The sequence below is a fragment of the Candoia aspera genome, chromosome 4, assembly GCF_035149785.1.
Source record: "Candoia aspera isolate rCanAsp1 chromosome 4, rCanAsp1.hap2, whole genome shotgun sequence".
In the NCBI taxonomy this organism is placed as follows: Eukaryota; Metazoa; Chordata; class Lepidosauria; order Squamata; family Boidae; genus Candoia; species Candoia aspera.
The window spans coordinates 79,067,689-79,085,873 of NC_086156.1; the positions used below are offsets into that span (position 1 = coordinate 79,067,689).

The 18,185-nt window shown below is 41.7% G+C and overlaps 2 protein-coding genes across 3 annotated transcripts in view; one reads left to right on the plus strand and one right to left on the minus strand.

The window, feature by feature from the left end:
- LOC134496336 (corticotropin-releasing factor receptor 1) overlaps positions 1–1,962 on the plus strand; it is a 55,388-nt gene extending 53,426 nt beyond the window's left edge. The window contains exon 13 of the mRNA XM_063302067.1: positions 966–1,962. Coding sequence (XP_063158137.1) covers positions 966–1,106 — 141 coding nt within the window. The 3' untranslated portion in view covers positions 1,107–1,962. The remainder of the gene's footprint in view (positions 1–965) is intronic.
- Positions 1,963–3,643: 1,681 nt separating this feature from the next.
- Positions 3,644–15,843, minus strand: LOC134495346 (zinc finger protein 397-like). Of its 2 annotated transcripts, none has more exons than XM_063300717.1 (5): positions 15,700–15,843; positions 13,791–13,901; positions 12,669–12,743; positions 10,272–10,511; positions 3,644–6,549 (listed from the first exon to the last, which is right to left on the minus strand). In XM_063300717.1, exons 2-5 carry the CDS (start codon positions 13,822–13,824, stop codon positions 5,030–5,032), a joined length of 1,869 nt encoding a protein of 622 aa, XP_063156787.1. In that variant the 5' UTR covers positions 13,825–13,901; positions 15,700–15,843; the 3' UTR covers positions 3,644–5,029. The 2 variants fall into 2 exon arrangements, with proteins under 2 accessions (XP_063156787.1, XP_063156786.1); XM_063300716.1 differs by having other exon boundaries at positions 3,644–6,552.
- Between the last annotated feature and the right edge of the window lie 2,342 nt (positions 15,844–18,185).

Consider the following 18,185-nt stretch of genomic DNA (forward strand, 5'->3'; position numbering starts at 1 on the left):
TTAAGGAGAGGCAAGCAAGACTCAGACTGCACACAATGGTAGTTTACATTTGAACAAGGAACACTCATTCCTGAAGACTATCTGTGTCCAGCTTAAAAAACAAAAGAGCCCAATAACTGATAGGTGGTGACTCTATCCTTCTTATCTTACCTCCCTACAGCTTAGTCCTCCAGAAATCAATTTCTCTCAGCTACTGCTTGTAGTACAATCTGCCAATTCAGTCTTTTGTTTTTCAAATTGAATCCTACTTCTGTCACCATTTTTCTTGGCAGCTGGAAAATATTGCTACGGTATCTACTTTATCTCAAGGGAGCCACTTGCTGCATTAGCAAGTTTAGGTGAATTAATGAGTAAACTTAGCATTACTACGCAGTAACCTCAGGTATGTAGGTGCTGGGACTGAAATTTGCTCTGAAAGGTTTTTTTTCCTTTCAGAATTCTCAGCCATTTTACTTAGCCACAGTGCTTCGGAGTCATCCTATGTCCATTGCCTTGTGGGAAATTGAAATAGTAGCTGCCCAGCATTAATTAAACCAAATTTCTGTAGTCATTTGCATACGTATCCTGAGAAAATAACTAGGATTTTTCACATGTGGATACTTCATATATTTATCTTTGATAAACATGCTCATTATTGCAGATTAAAGGCAATAGACTATGGTTTTGCACTTGTGAATGGTAAGGATTCAGAGTGTACCCTTTAATATTTTTCTACAAAGCAGATTCTTTGTGATCTAAAGACCATGGCCTTCAAAGGCTTCTCTGTAAAATAAATTACATCATCTTCAGTCAATGTGATCATGGATTATGTTGGGTGGAGTTGCTTCCAAAAATCATGAGACACCAGACTGGGGAAGGCTGCTCTAATGCATCTAGAATGACCTTAGTCTTCATTGAATCTGGCTCCCCTTTCAGAGAAGGAATCAGCAAGGCAACAATTTTTGTTTCTTGTGATGTTTTCTTAGGTCCGTTCTGCAGTACGGAAGAGGTGGCACCGATGGCAGGACAAACACTCCATCCGTGCCCGAGTGGCAAGGGCCATGTCCATCCCTACATCCCCAACCCGTGTCAGCTTCCACAGCATCAAGCAGTCAACTGCTCTCTGAGACTCATGCTTTAGGGAGAAGACTTTTACCGTCTTTCCTAAGTTACAGCTTAGGAAAGGCCAGGAGATTTTGTCTGCATTTTGCAGACATTTTATGGGAGAAACTGTTTGCATTGGAGGGGAATGTTTGTGAGATCGGAACTGCAAGTCTTGGCAAACAAAGTGCTTCTGAAACAATGGGAACTCCAAGGCTTATGACTACGTTCCATCCAAAAAAAAGGCTACGGCCTATTTCACTTTCTAATACACCTGGAGATTTTTGTTCTGTTTGCTTACTGATTTGGAAGATGATTATCTATCGCAAGTGCTGTGGAAGGACAATCTAGCAGATTATCCCCAGTTGGAGTTGGTGAGCAATAAGCAAAACCAAATGCAGCAAGATTAATCTTGGATACTGTCACACATGCTGCACACAAAAGGCGTTTTTTAAAAGGACTTATGAGTTCATGAAGATAGCTTACGCCCAATACAAGCCAAAGGCATAAATCTCACATTCAGGACCATTAACTTACCTGATTCTGTGGATTAAACAGAGCTGGCAGACACTGCCATCATGTAAACTCTCTTAGTAAACATCCTTAGACATTTCTTCGACTACTATATGAAGATTAAAGTGATGAGCAAGAGACACTAGACCTGTTCCCATGTTCTTCCTCATCCAAATCTGCTGCAGGTGATGCCAAAGATCTGAAACCTGGTGAACTTTCATTCAAGAAGATGACTAACCTACTTGTTCCATGATCCAGATAATAGTGACCCGATTTTCACCATAGAAAGCCTATCTGAGCCCCCAAATGGAGTGGGACAATAATGCATTCCTTTTGGTATCTCTTAATAAAGAATAGCACCATCCTCTATCCTTGCTTGCAGTTTTCTATTTTTTGGAATCTCCTGCACAGTTAATCTTTCCCTGCCTACAGAAATTTAACTGTATATGTATGTATTACACTATATGTATATACACACACGCACACAAAGAAAATAGAACCAAGCACAAAATTCTTGAAAATTGTCACTTCTTCACTTTGCTTTTCAAAATAAGTTGCTTGCTCATATTAATGAAGAAAACTTGAAAGCATGGTGACAATTCTGGTAACATCTCAGAAGTCAAGACACAGGATTAATCAAGATTTTCTGTGATCAAAAGGAAGTACTACTTTACCTTTTCCTATGATTAGCAAATTTATAGGCCAATTTTCATTATAAATATACTTTAGGAACATAGCTTTCTGCAGAATTTGGGTTAACATTCAGAAGTCTTCACTTGAATGTATCATTTTCTGGTTTGGGGCCACAATTCCCATAAAAATAGTTCCTGCGTCATCAGCATTTTTGTTGGAATTTATAAACCAAATCCAAGAATCTGCTCAAGTATTAGGATCTGTCTCCTTTTTGTAGTTTGTTTTTGTGTGAATTCTCCTATCAATGAAGTGTTTCATTCAGGTCCTGAGAGTAACTGAGCTGTTTGTTAATAGCTTGAGGTCTAGAAGATGCTAGCAGAAGTAGTGAACTACAAAAATGGGAATTCCAAAAACTTTGTACTGTATGTTATTTTGAAGCTGGAATCAATACTTGTTCCATATTATCTAGCTCTTAAAAGTAAAGCAGGCTGGCATAAGTTTTGATTTACTAAACCAAAGATTATTAAGCCACCAATTTTTGTGATCAGCCTAATGCAAAGAGAGAGAAAGGAGAGGGGCTCTGAGGGTGGGGGTCCAAGCACATGGCCTCTCAGTCACTTGTAGTTTGGAGATCACAAGGTGTGTAAACCTGGAACATTTGAATTACTTATCAAGCGCTTTAGGTACTGTCCAGCTGAACATAGAAGCCTTTAGGGGAACACTTCTGAGCCAACAGCCTTGCAACAGGTGATACCTATCAAACATGCTCTTATATGTTTGAAAAATATCCAGGAAAAGGAATATATACTGGTAGAATGACCTACCGGCAGCGGTTTAAAACACTCACAGATCCAAACAATTACTAATAATTCTCTCCTTCCAATCTATCAATATCTGAATGGTATTCTCTCCCCAAGCATTCTGAAATGCCTAGCTAGCTAATCAGCAACCACCTTCTGGCCATTCAAAAACTAATAAAGTAGCAGTGGCCTCCACAGCAATTCCCTCAAACACTCATCTTGACAAAGGTTTGAGCTTATCAAAATAGCTGTCGCTAAATCAGATTAACCCACTCTCCAGGCACTGGAATCCAATTCCTTACACCCATCCCAACTAGTCTATCCAAACTGATGTCTGTTTCTTGCAGCATGCTCAGGGTCATTCCAACATTGTATTTCCCCATACATGTTTTAAAACAACATGTAGGCCTGAAAAAGACTATTGATCTGCACTTGAAAGATATAAAGGGCACTATGACCAAAAATTGTATAAGTTTCATATTGTCATGAGCTTCCTGATATTCCGAGTTATCAAATGGAGAAACTGGTTCAGAAACTAGCAAAACCTTGTTTTGAGGTTCTGGCCTCAACCCAAAATATTTGTATAAAATGCATGTTACAATGTGAAAGGTGCAAAATAGCTTCTGGGGGAACAGTGTTGCAAAATATTCTATTTGGTTCATTTTTGTGTACATTCTGGGATTCAGCTATACTGTTTAAAAGAAACTACATGGTAAAAAAATTGGTAAAACAAAGTTCTACTGTATTAGTCCTAAATCAGATATTAACTGCTTCCCTAACCTGGAACCCAGGCCCAACTTTGTGATTTCATCCCTAGAAACAAAATGCCAGTCCCAAATATATCAAGAATGTACAAGCTGGTTTGGTAAACAATCATACAGCTGGGAACTGCCTTTCACAGTAGTGCGTACCAAAAGATTGTGATCCTTACACAGCAGCAGCTTCCTCACTCTCTTCAAAGCTGGCTGAAACACCAGCAAATGTAGCAAGCAGACTCTTCCCACTCTAAAATGTTCTGGTTCAGAATTCTCAACAGGAGGCACTTCCTGATTTTTCTCCTCTTCTCAGTCTGCTTTCTCAGGAGCTGATGGTGAAGGAGCACTAATTCCACTTTTGAAGGCATGAGCCATCTTGTCCCAAATTCCACAAGCAACAACGAGGTCCAAATCCCAACAGAACACCATTTTCTGATTCTGAACTGCTCTAAAGAATCAGAGGCATTCCTTCTTTCCAGCTTGTTCTCTCATGATAGTTTTGGATCATCCAATGCTTGGGCATGATCATCTTTCTCAGCTATAGAAGCATAGACCACATTGACTCCTAAAAGCCACATCCAACTCAATCAACTGCAGGCTGACTGCTACACACGTGTGTGCCAACACATAGACTCAACAGCAAGTATGTCATTTTGTCTTTGGGTGTTGAGTTCAAAGCCCTTCAGAGAAGCCCAGTTGGACTTTCCTTTCCCATCAAAAGAAACAAGGGCAGTCTGATCAAAATGAGATTGTTGGCCAAGGGTAATGTTGGAGTCTGATTAAGTTTACAAGAAGAGGGAGGAGGAGGATCTTGTAGTGGATTATGTCATGAGAAAAAAGAACTATGTCTGTGAATCTGAAATAAATGCCTGTTATAACTGTGGTTTGCAAGACATAATTACTTGCATCAGTGAGTTGCAATTAACTTTGGAAAGGACAGCTATCGTGTCCTTCCCCACCAGACATGCCCAACTTGACAAGCTACTGGTATTACCAAGATAAATCAACAATTCGGGGAATGTAGCAGATGATCATGAAGGGCTTTGTGTATTTCATCTACTCCATGCCTCCCTCGTAACATAAGGCCTTGCGAAGAACTTCTAAGGAGGCTCTAGGAAAAAACCTGCCAAGCCTCTAAACAGATATGGGTGGGGTGTTAATACGTATGCCATTTTCATGGACTAATCAGAACTTGGTCTGCCCCCCCTCCTCACTTACCCAAAACTGTGCAGGAAACCTACCACATAATCAGAGAGAGCTAGAGCAGAAGGGAAGGCGTCCTGAAGAGGACACAGCCCAGGGCAGACCCAGTGAGGCAGCATTCACAGAACTACGAGCTGCTGAGAAAGCAGTGGGCCCAGCTGCAGGTGGGCATAGCCCTGCGGCAAGCGAATTGGCTTGGGGATGTGATTCCAGGGGATCAGTCACCCCCCCAAGTTCATGCTGTTGATGTTCAAAGAGGGACACAGCATCTGCTGCAGGAGCAGTCAAAAGATGAGCATTTGGGTGCCGAGACACAGTAGCTGTGGCAGGCACACCCCCATGGGTGCGCTGGTGGCGTTTGAGATGAGCCCGGCGAGCAAAGCGCTTTCCACAGGCTGTGCAGGGGTAGGGGCGTTCCCCGGTGTGAGCACGCTGGTGGATGAGAAGCTCTGAGCGCTGCAGGAAGCGCTTAGAACAGACAGAGCAAGCGTGAGGGCGCTCCCCCCGATGCATTCGCCTGTGCTTGCTTAGGTTCGAACTGACACTGAAGCGGCGCCCGCACTCTGTACAGACATAAGGCTGCTCCCCAGAATGTGAGCGCACGTGAATAGTGAGGTCGGAGCGCTGCAGGAAGCGTTTCCCACACTCTCCACAGCCATAGGGACGCTCCCCTGAGTGCAGACGCCGATGCTTGCTGAGTGCTGAACGCTGTGTAAACCGCCTCCCACACTCCCCACAGGAATAGGGCCGGTCAGGTTCTGGAGGCGGGGATGGGGGAGGAGGAGGTGTTGCGAGGCCCCCGCCACACTCCACACAGTGGCGTGACCGCCTGTGGCGTTCCAGGTGGCAACCCCAGCGGAAACGGCGCCCACAGTCCCGGCACTGGTGTGGTTTTTCTGCTGCGTGGCGCTGCTGATGCCGTTCCAAGTTTGCTAGGATTCGAAATCGTTTGCCACATTCCTCACAGGCATGTGGTTTTCGGGACTGGGCAGAAGCTGGGTTACCCAGCAGAGCCTGGGTATTCAGTGGCCCTACAGAGTGCAGAGACAAGGTAGAGGAAGATTCAGGGGCAGAGTTCAAGAAAGGAATCAATGCAGAATTGTGAGGGGAGTTAGGTCTTAATGGTGGGATCACAACAGTTCTCCTGCACGGCCCACAGCGATGGGGCTTCTCCCCTGCAGGTAAGCGCTGACGTCTCTGTGTGTAGCGTGGTTTCTGCCACCCTAAGAACTGGGCTCTTTCACCAAAAGGTGGCCAGATTCTCCCAGCTTCCTGGGAGTCATGGCTCATGGTTGAGAATGGACTGCAGCTAATGCTCTCTCTAGGCTCAAGACCTGCTCCCCACCTGGTTCCTAGAGGACTTTGCTGGGCAAGACTATTCCTACACCCTCTGATATCCCCATGAATCATCTTGGGTTGCTTTTGTCCTGCCAGTCCTGGACATTTGAGGGACACTTGCACTTCATTCTCAGGTGGTTTTCTGGATGGCATAGCTGGTCCTTCCACTGTTCCAGCCTGAAGTTCCTGTGAAGCCTCCAAGTTATTTTGTCCCACTGTTTCATCACCTGCTGAAACAGAAATGTGGTTACAGTTCAGCATCTTGGAGAATAAACATGGATGGAACACATGGCCTTCAAAATACTGGCCATGTTGGCTGTGACTGACTAGAGCGGAGGTTTAGCAACATGTGGAGCATCACAGTTCCCCACCCATGAGGTTCCCTCTTCCGTATTCTTAGGAGACTACCGCTCGTCATTGTGATGTATCAGATTACAGAAGGTTCAGATTCAGTCCCTCAGATTTCTATGAAAATAACTCAGGCAGTAAGAATGATCAGTTCAGAGCCCAGAAATTTGCTGTCAAACATTAATGAATCTACAAGTGGCTTACCTGATACAAGATAGTTTCTTAAGAATAAAAGATTCAGTTTATTGGTGAAGATTTTTAAGTAAAAATCAGGCTTCTTAACTGCAGTTTTTGTTCAGTACTCTGAATTCCTCTCTATCCCAAACCCAATCAACAGAGTATTTTTAAATATATGCCATAATATTTTCATGATAGTTTATTTATACTATTTCTCCATCATTCTTCTTCACTGTACTACATAAACAGACAATTAAAGTGCTTATTCCGAATAATTATTAGGACTCCTTATGCCCTGCATTTGGGGGGGAAAAGAGTAAATTCTGCCTCAAGGTATGGCAGAGTCTACATCCTTAGATTGTAAAGATTCTGTCAATCTAAATATACTCAGTCATGTTACATTACTCAAAGAAAAGGGATTGAGGAGGCAGGGAACAGAAGGTAGGCCGAAGGAAGGAATCTATGAAGAAAGGATAAAAAGGAAAAGAATGCCGTGCATGTACCAGCAGAGGACTTTTTCCTTTTTGGCTATTAATAGGAAAAACAGATAGCTGGAGTGGGGGTAGGGGTTAGGAGCTCTAAACCATGGAAGCCAAGATGGTTTGGTAGTAGTGAGAAATAACTCTGAATCACAGATAGGTAGGGTTGTACGTGGTTACGGTGTTAGACATGGACTTGGAAGTTGTGTCCCCATTTGACCATACAGTTCACAGAGTGATTTCAGCTTAGCCATTTCTTTCTGATCAGCCTACCCAAAAGGAATGTATTTATTATTTATTTATTGCAAGTGCTTTTGTTATAAGAAAATCCTAAGTGGTTTACAAAAGCAGAATACAGTAATTTACACAATGCGTAACTTAATGAAAGACAAAATCACTATGAAATCACCAACATCATAAGCAGAACATACATCCTATGGCTCTGTGTGTGTGCGCGTGTGTGTGCGTGCGTATGCATCTCTCTATCCCCACCCCCACCCCCGCTATCATAAGTAGTACATACATCCTAAGAGTGTGGTTGGGGGCATCTCTCTCAATGTCAGTTTTGTTATTGTACAGCAATGTTTCTCAACCTTGGCAACTTTAAACTGTGTGGACTTCAACTCCCAGAAATCCATATAGCTTAAAGTTGCCGAGGTTGAGAAACACTGCTGTATGAATTGTATGTTGTTTCAGAATAACTATGTTAAATTGTGGATTGATGTTAAAAAAGACTTGTTAAGGTGGGAAAAATTACAACAGTCAATGATAGGTCGGATATCTGTGATTAAGATGAATGTTTTACCTAGAATGTTGTTTTTGTTCCAGACAATACCAATTTTGACAACAGATTTACAGTTTAAACAATGGCAGAAAGATATCTCTAGATTCATTTGGAAAGGGAAGAAACCAAGACTCAAGTATACATTGTTATAAGATGCCAAAGAACAAGGAGGTCTAGGTTTGCCTGATCTGAAATTGTATTTTGTTGCCTGCTGTTTGCTACAGATGAAGGATTGGGTGACCTTGAAGGACAAGAAATCATTGGAATTAGAAGGACATGATCCCCGATTTGGGTGGCATGCCTACTTGTGGTATGATAAAGTTAACAAAGATTTTAAAAATCATTTTGTTAGGCGTGCCATACTGACGGGTTGGAATAAATATAAACCAATATTGTCTCCTAATGTACCTATGTGGTTGTCCCCTCAAGAAGCTCTTTTAGAAGAGAGATGGCAGGCAAACCAAGCTGGTTGAGATATGAAGATTTGTTGAATTTTGAAGAAGGGATACCTAAACTTAAAACAAGGAAACAACCAGAATTGGAAGGCCATATTTGTCACTGGTTCAATTTTGCACAATTGTCAGAACTGTTTAATTTGGATAAGAAGGTATATAATTCTGTTAATGAAGAAACACAATTTGAAATGGAACTTTGTACAAATGATAAGCATCTTATTAAGAAAATGTATAAAATGTTGTTGCAATTGAATTTAGAAGATGAATATGTTAAAGAGGGTATGATTAAGGAGTCCGTGAATTCTAGTCCCGCCTGAGGCATGAAAGCCGGCTGGGTGACTTTGGGCCAGTCACTCTCTCTCAGCCCAATCCACCTCACAGGGTTGTTGTTGTGGGGAAAATAGGAGGAAGAAGGAGTATTAGGTATGTTTGCCACCTTGAGTTATTTATAAAAAACAATAAATAAAGGCAGGATAAAAATTAAATTAAATAAATAAATTAAATAAATTAAATGGGCTAAGAATTTTGGGTATAATATTATGCTTGAACAATGGGAGAATATGTGGAACAAAGGTATGAAAATTTACTTTGAATTGTAATTTGAAAGAGAATTTTTATAAAATGATGTACTGTTGGTATTTAACTCCTGATAAATTGTCCAAAATGTATAATGGGGTATCAGATGTTTGTTGGAAATGTTTGCAGAGTGAAGGAACTTTCTATCATTTATGGTGGACTTGTGGAAAAGCTAAGAAATTCTGGAATCAAATATGCATTATTATTCAAAAAATTATCAAAGTGGACCTACAATTGAAACCGGAGCTATTTCTCTTGGGTTTGATGGACCAACAGCTTGAGAAGCAACATGGAACTCTGTTCTTATATATGATAACAGCAGCAAGACTCTTATACGCTCAAAGATGGGAGGATGCACAAATTCCCTCAATGGAGGACTGGATGATTAAGTGAATGGAACTGGCACAAACGGCTAAACTGACAGCATTGATAAGAGAAAATACTGTAACTGGATTTGTTTCTATTTAGAAGCCACTTTTGAACTATTTGCTTGTAACGCAAAAAGATGAAGTTTTGATTTTGGGTTTTGATGATTAAATGGTTTGATTTTAGAGAAATAATGTTGCTAAATGTTCAATTAATAGCAAGAGATTAACTTTTATGTGCTTTTATATCTGTGTTGGAGAAGGCCAGAAGCCACCTGTCTTATATGTTTTTCTGTCTATTCTTGCACTGTTCTAGTTTCTCTTGTTTCTTTTTTAGACTTGTATTCTATCTGTTCTATATTCTGTATTTTGTGTTTTAATTATAGCTTGAAAACTAATAAAGCTCTATAAACGGAGAAACACTGCTGTAGAGAGTGTTAGGGGAGATCCTCTCAGAGAAAACCCAAGATGTAAATGACATAAACAAACAACAGCAACATGAGAATGTAAAATCATCAGCTGCTTTTGGGACTGCAGAACTCTTTTTAAAAAGTTCATGTTTAAGTGAGGGTAGGCAATATTTTTATCCAAGGGTTGGGAGGATAAATATAAATCCATGTATGCTTGTCCTCAAAGGGCTGCAGGGGGCGTGCCTGGGATATCCCCACCGCCGCCAATTTAAATGGGGAGAAATCAGATCCTTCTTGCTGTGGCTTTTTCTTTGGAAGCCCCTCAGTGTCCCACTCACTCCAGCAAAATACCTACCTCCAGGTCGGGGGCTTCTGCTCCCTCTTTTGCGCCGCTTGACTCTTCCCTGCTGCTCCTGCTCCTTCACCAGCTCCCTGAGCATCTTCTCTACTTGAGCCTTGCCTATGGTTTGCAGAATGACCCCAAGTTGCCTCCGGAAGTCTGGGAGGATCCCTTCCTCACTTGACCCCTCTGTAGTGGCTGCTGCCGGGCCCTGCAAAGGAGCCAGCTGCCCTTGCTCCGGTTCCATTTCTAAGCCTATAAAGAAAAAACAATACAGGGTTTCTGTAGAGATCCTGCAGAAAGAGAGACCAGAGTACAACAGAGAATGTGCATGCATTTGAAGCAAGCAAGGAGGGAGGAAAGGGAAAGAAGGAAAGAGATGGCTGTACTGCTTTGATCTAGGCTATATTTTTCTGGCTTCCAGGAAAATAAGGATAAAAAATTGATGTTGTAGAATATACTTGTATCAGGTAGAGTCACTAGCTGCACCAGCAAGTCGTTAAGCAAATCACTGTGGTTGTTAAGCAGATCACATGGCCATGAAGTAAATCCAGCTTCCCCCATTGATTTTGCTTGTCAGAAGCCAGCTGGGAAGATCACAAATGGTGATCACATGACCCCAGGAAGCTGAGACAGTTGTAAGTGTGAGGACTGGCCACAAGTGTCATGAGTAAGGATGGCGAGCAGGGGGCTCCCATCCAGGCTGTAAAGCGCATGCGTAGTACTGAGGAATTAAGCAACCATTCAAAGAGACACAGATCAGGCCCGCCTTAGCCTTTGGGGTTTATATGTCTGGGTTTTTCCCACACTTATTCAGTTTGTTAGGATTCTGTTTATGTAGCAGTAATAAACATTAGAGTACTACTCCTCGTCTCAGCGTGTGTCTCACTGTTAGGACAACAAGTCACTTTTTCCAGCACTGTCATAACTTCAAACAGTCACTAAATGAATAGCTGTAAGTCAAGGACTACCTGTAGTATCACAGATCAGAATCATTCTGGTTCCTGGAATCAGGAAGTTCCATTTACCCAGCCCTTTGTCACTGTTGTCCTAAATCTCCAAAATGCATTATTTTTTTCAGCCTGGATAACCTGTTCTTGAGGAACACTATCCCTCTTCTTTCCGCTCTCCATTTCATTATTTCAAATTGCTGAATTGCAGTTCCCATCAGCCTTAACCAGCATAGCCAATGATACAGAGATTGGCCCCCTCCTTGCTCCTTTTCCAGAAGGCCCTGAAGATGTGATTCTGTCAACAGGTCGGGGGACCCCAGGCTGCTTCAGAGCCAATCAAGTGGCTGATATGAATGTGTTTGCTGCCACCGGGGGGTGTCTATTGTGTTTTTATGTTTTTTAATTCTGTAAATAAGTGCCACTGTTCGATAGTTTGAATATTCTTTAACAAAAAATAAAATAATATAAAATAGTTAAGAGCAGAGACATCACACTGACAACAAAGGTCCACATAGTTAAAGCAATGGTATTCCCCGTAGTAACATATGGCTGTGAGAGTTGGACCATAAGGAAGGCTGAGAGAAGGAAGACAGATGCTTTGGAACTGTGGTGTTGGAGGAAAATTCTGAGAGTGCCTTGGACTGCAAGAAGATCAAACCAGTCCATACTCCAGGAAATAAAGCCAGACTGCTCACTTGAGGGAATGATATTAAAGGCAAAACTGAAGTACTTTGGCCACGTAAGGAGAAGACAGGACACCCTGGAGAAGATGCTGATGCTAGGGAGAGTGGAAGGCCAAAGGAAGAGGGGCCGACCAAGGGCAAGATGGATAGATGATATTCTAGAGGTGATGGACTCGTCCCTGGGGGAGCTGGGGGTGTTGACGACCGACAGGAAGCTCTGGCGTGGGCTGGTCCATGAAGTCACAAAGAGTCGGAAGCGACTGAACGAATAAACAACAACAACAAAAAAGCCGCCCAGAGTCACCATGTGTGAGTTGGGTAGCCTTATAAATCTGTTTAATAAATAAATAAATAAAATACAGGATGATCCAGATCACAGTCCTTAACAAATGGAGAATATCAGAGACTCTAGATCTATAATCTATTTCTAATGCTAACCCTAACCTTTTATTGAAGAGATCCATATATCAAGAGCCTAGAGCAATTTTTAAAAGGAATTTTACATTTAATATATAATTAAATCAAATATTTACTTCAGTCATAAACCTGCTTACATAAAGTTAATGATTACCCCAATTCATTAAATAATTTTCCCCTTCTGTCACATTAACATATGTAACATTGCAATAACTTGTGGAAGGATTCTATGCAAAGCTTTTGGGGTGTTATATGTGGCTGTGTAAGTCACAGGTTATATATCCCTCTAATTGGGAGGTGGGGAACTATTTAGGATCCACTCAGCAAAAATCACCCATGGCTTTCCATAAAGGTCTTACCAGGAGCCAAACCTCGGCGTCCTCGAGTCTCTGTAAACGCAGTTATCCGTGGCCAGCTTATGGCGATTTCTTCCGCTAAAAAAATAAAGCAGAAAACACATTAATAAAGCCAAACTGGATTTTGCCAAAAGAAAAAAGTCAGCCTTTTTCCTAATTGCTGTACTGTCAAAATATGGTAGACTTCAACTATTCTGGTAGCCGTGCTGGCTAAGGATTCTGGAAGTTGAAGCTGAAGGCATCAGGTCAGGGAAGGTTGGATGAGACTAAACTAAGCAAAGACCACTAAATGTTTTATTTACACACACACACTGTATATATACGTATGTGTGTGTGTGTGTGTGTGTGTGTGTGTGTGTGTAAAGAAAAAACTTTTGGAGAGTTTCAAGATGTTTAGTTTTGTGTATTCTGCTGAGCAGGCTTAAAACTGTTCTGAGAACATCCAAAGTACACTGGTAGCTTATTTGATTTGATTTCCTCAGTAAGAACAATTAGCATTCTCTGAAAGTTCGTACTGGAAATGCATCTCCAAAAGAATCAATGCTTTGCACCTATTATCTTTTTTGCCCTTCACTAGTCATCTTCTCCCCTGCAACAAGCAGCTGTTGGGAAGTTTGGGGAATATCTTCAAAGACAGAGGTAAGCAGCCTGGTGTCTTTCATAAACTTTGGGTCTACAATTCCCATTAGTCGCCAGCTAATGGATAACCACAGAGCCAGTTTGGTCAAGTGGTTAAGGCACCAGGCTAGAATCCAGGAGACTGTGAGTTCTAGTTCAGCCTTAGGCATGAAAGCCGGCTAGGTGACTTTGGGCCAGTCACTCTCTCTCAGCCCAGCTCACCTCACAGGGTTGTTGTTGTGGGGAAAATAGGAGGAGGAAGGATTATTAGGTATGTTCCCCTGCCTTGAGTTATTTATAAAAATAATAAAGATGGGATTAAAAAATCTTTAAAAAAAAAGATTTAACTACTTATTCTCTGACACCTACCCTGAATAAGTTTTACTTGCCTTCAACTTTACTTATAACTGAAATGATATTAATACTTTCCTTGCTTGCTATAAGAACAGGCAGCTGAGGGTCAAATTCTAGTCTAGCATTGAAATTTAAAGAAATGGGATCCCTTACCCAGTGAGATCACTGTTTCGTAGCTCTCCTGCATGTTGGTCCACAGAAGAGCTTCCTTTCTAAAGTTCTTGAAGACTTCTCTCTCTTTCTTTCAAGAGGCTGCTGAGAGCACTTAAATCAAATAAAAAATAATTGCAGAATCTGTTTGCCACAGAAGATAATGAGGTCTCACTACAGTGATCCTGGCAATCAGATCTACATAGTCATATGGTTATGTGGGAAGTGTGGGAAGCAAAAAGCAGGACATTAAGAGAAAATATTCCTTGTGGACAGATTGTATCACATTTGGGGACTGCTTGGGGACATTTAAAGGAAGAGGAACTAGCTTGGGCTTTGCATAAGATCGAAGATTATTCTCCCATAAGGGACTTCTCCCTGAGAAATAGAAAGGAGGAGCTATGCACACGTGTGGGTGTTTGTATGGGAAAGAGAGAGAACAGATGCACACCCATGCTCTCAGATATGCAGGCCCATATACTACATATTCTACCATGATGCTGTTTTCACATGTTGCACAAATCAGGATTTCCTCCCAACCATACTAGACTAAAAACAGCCATCTTGATCCTGGTGCCCTTCACCTGTGCTGGAACATGCAAAAGTTCTTAGCCAGTGGATTAATTAGAGCTGTGATCTGAATACATTTTAAGGGCAGTAACTTGGGAAGGCTTTTTCTGTCCTCTGAGAACTGCAGATCCCAGTTCTTAGAAAAACAAAAGAAAGTAGCCATACAGTTGAATACACACTATAGGAAATAAGTTGCCTGCCCTAACAATGTATATAGTAGCATACATATGTATACTTTTAGAATATATACTTTAAAAGATACATTTTTAATGTAAATTGTGGTTGTGACAAACATATTTAAAAATGATCATATCACACAGGGCTGGCTGTCCCAGATCTGGGACTGGCTGCAGCTTCTCATTAGAAATACAGTATACATAGTGGCAAATCTGGGCTTGTTCCTTTATTACACAAACAGTCCTTAATCCCTCTGTACTAATAATATGTTCTTATTCCTACTGTAATGATATTTACATCATTCATTACATTTTAACAGCTAAAATTTAACTTTCTGGTGGAGAAAAACTATAGGCATTTACGAAGAAATAAGGGACTGCATGCCACGCAAACAAATTTCAGTGGAACAGCAGAATTAGTCTGTTGTAGTCAAAGCAACTATTATTTGACATAAAGCGTTCATAGACTAGAACCTACTTTTTCAAACACATAGAGAGTTCATTTCAAGGACCCATACTAAACATCTCCCAAATGCATTTGTGAAGCTTCAGGATATATTATGCATCCTATGGGAACAAACTACTCCACTATATGGGATAAAACATGTACACTATGGACAGGCACACCACAGGTGGCACCAAGAATTCTGAAGTTACTTATTTAAAAGATTTGTATAGCTGCCCATCTTATGTAGCATAACCCTGGGTGGCTCACGATGCTTGACTTGGGGAGGAGAGAGAAATTATGTGGAGGTTGGCATGTGGAAGTGGACACAGTATATATCTGTGAAGAAGTCGGGCTCAGGTGGATGAAAAGGTTACAAAAGGCAATTGATGCTGCACCTTCCTCCTTTTCCCCTCCCTCCATCAAAAGAACCCATCCTCCCATTTTATTACAGTATTGCCCCTTCCTCTGGGCATTCCCAGCCCAAGGTTTGCACGCAGTTCTGAAAGTCCAGGCAACAACACGGGACAGGACTGCATTGCAATCCCACCATCATCCCCACACCGAGGTCCATCTACGTCCCGTACAGCCTCCATTGTTCCCTCCTTGTGCATCGGACCTTGCTCTGGAAGCGGGAGGCAGCCGGGGAAGGAAGGGACTGAAGAGGCCGGACTGTTGTATGCATCTCTCTCACCCCCCCACATTGTTTCAGAACGTTTACCTGCAGTTAGGCGCAGACTGCAGCGTCTGGCGCCTGCACGGGAATGATGATGGACGTTTAGAAAGCCCCCCTCTCTCCCTTGCAGGGAGCTAGGATAAAAGAGGGGGGCTTAGGGAAGCCAGCTGCAAAATCCAGGAAGCTCAATTCCACATCCTGGCTGGAGAAAAGAATGAAAGAGAAAAAGAGAGAAGACCTTCCTTTCTCGTGGTCGGCCTCAAAGCAGGGCCCTCTTGTGGTTGATAGATCTCTTTCTTCTCTAAGAAGCTAGGCTCCCTCTCTCTCCCTCCAATATCTGTACTTCTGAAAACTACGGTTCTAAAGAGAGGGAAGAACCCATGATACTCCTGATGCTGCAGACTACAACTACCAACAGTCCCAGCCAGCCTGGCACATGATAAGGAATGCTGGGAGTTGTGGTCCAGCAACCTCTGCAGAGGCACAGACTCTATTCCTCTGAAAGTATTCAGCTACCTCATTTCCCTCCATACAGAGTAATTGAAAAACAGCCTCAGGGGATCAGAAACATTGTAGAAGTATCTTATTCATGTACATTTCTAAAGTGCATTTCAGGAATCTAACATGCATGTGTCTTATATGTTGCTTCTTAAGATAAATTTGACAGTGGCAAAGTTGAGCTGCGGATAGAACTAACAATGGAAATTATTAAAGAGATGACTGGAAAGGAATTACATTGATTATATTTGATGTTAATTAGCTGTAAATCAAATGAAATACAATTTAGATGCTGCTGTTGTTTTCCCAGCCTCATGCACTATATTCTGGAATGTGACTCCTACAATACAGCGCACGTGCGGCCCTTGGCCCAGAAAAGCTGTGCGTTCCTGGTTTCCAAATCACAATTAAATCCATTCAATGTACTAAGACAAAACCAAACAAATAACATTTCAGATTAGCAAAATCTATGAAGTGGGAGGATGACATGTGCATCTTGCTGTCATCACACAAATGATGTGACTTATGTACTTGCATCAGACATCATGACACAATCGCATACCTTGTTTGTGTGATGATGTCTTTTGGCATCATTGTTGGCCATGAGCCCAACAAATAAACAATATGAAATTATCGTTTGTAGGACAATTGGATAACTATTTGGGGATAATATCTTAGGCTCTTATGCTCCCTTTCACTCACATCCATTAGTTTCAACTGCTGCAGAATTTCATGGAACCTTTCATGGTTCAGTGCCAAGAATGTTAGAAACAGAAACTCAAAATACTGAGTGATGAACTATTTAGATCTTAGACATGCTACATCTCATTTTTCCTTATTTGATTAACTGAGGTCAGATAAAACCATCTGATTAAACCAACTTTGAGCTGAGTGTGAAACACATAAAACAACACTTATAAAACAATCATCTCTTATAATAGGGGAATACTTGAAGTAATATAGAAATAAGAGAAAATAATTTATATGGATTTGTGATTCCATAGTATAGAAAAGCTTTGAAAAAACTTAACATGCATATGGGCATTCAGAGAGGGGGTGAATGACTACATGCGTATTGCAACACCATTGAGTTTATAACATAATCATGGCTTATTCCAGACATCTATGTTCATGCAGAGTAAGATTATGGCCATTAGGTGTGCAATGCACGCATATAAATAATCTACTTTAACAGCATCACTGTTGCCACCTGTTAGCTGATCTGTTGGGAGATAAGCATCAGGAGGCAATCATCAATACCTAGTGAATATAGAGAGTTACCAACCACCATAGTTTTCCATAAAGTGGAAGAGTAGTAATACTGAAAGCAGAACTGCGCTTTCACCAATTTCACCCCCCCATCCACCAGATCCAATGTCCACAACTGTCCATACCACAACTCTTGCAGGCACTCACAGACCAAAGCCAATCAGTATTCCCTCCAGCTGGCCAATTAGGGAGCATCAAGGTAGACCTGTTGCTGGAACACTTTACTGTCCTCCCTATACTTGCCTCATGGTCTTGTTTTTGCTGTGAAGCCAAATAAAAAGCACCACAGCTGGCTGACTGGCTACTCCCAAGCCCAATGCAAGGCACCAGGGTATTAAAGCAGTTTGTCAACTGCAAGGAGAGGGGGAGGGAAAATGTCAGAAAGCAGATTGGGAGGAGTTTCCAGCAAGCAAAAGCAACCTGCCCCAAATTTCAAGAATCTTCAGGATCTCAAATCACAGCAAAAAAGTTCTGCAATTTCAGATTTTGGGTAGATCGGCCGGAGAAAACTGGCTTGTCTAGGTAACAGAGATGCTAGTGTGGGAACCTTTGTGTGTGAGGCAGCAGTGCCAAAGGCCCATATGTAAGTAATGGTAAAGCAAGTCAAGTTGAACAGGCTCAATCCTGTGATCAGGGGTGCTATGTCATTGCATTTCCACACTTACAAGCACTGTGGAATTTGTTTTTAAACTGTAATCCTCAAGGTTTGTGAAAGGCCTCTTTGATATGCTAAGAGGTTGGTTGTATTTACCCATGTTAAACCA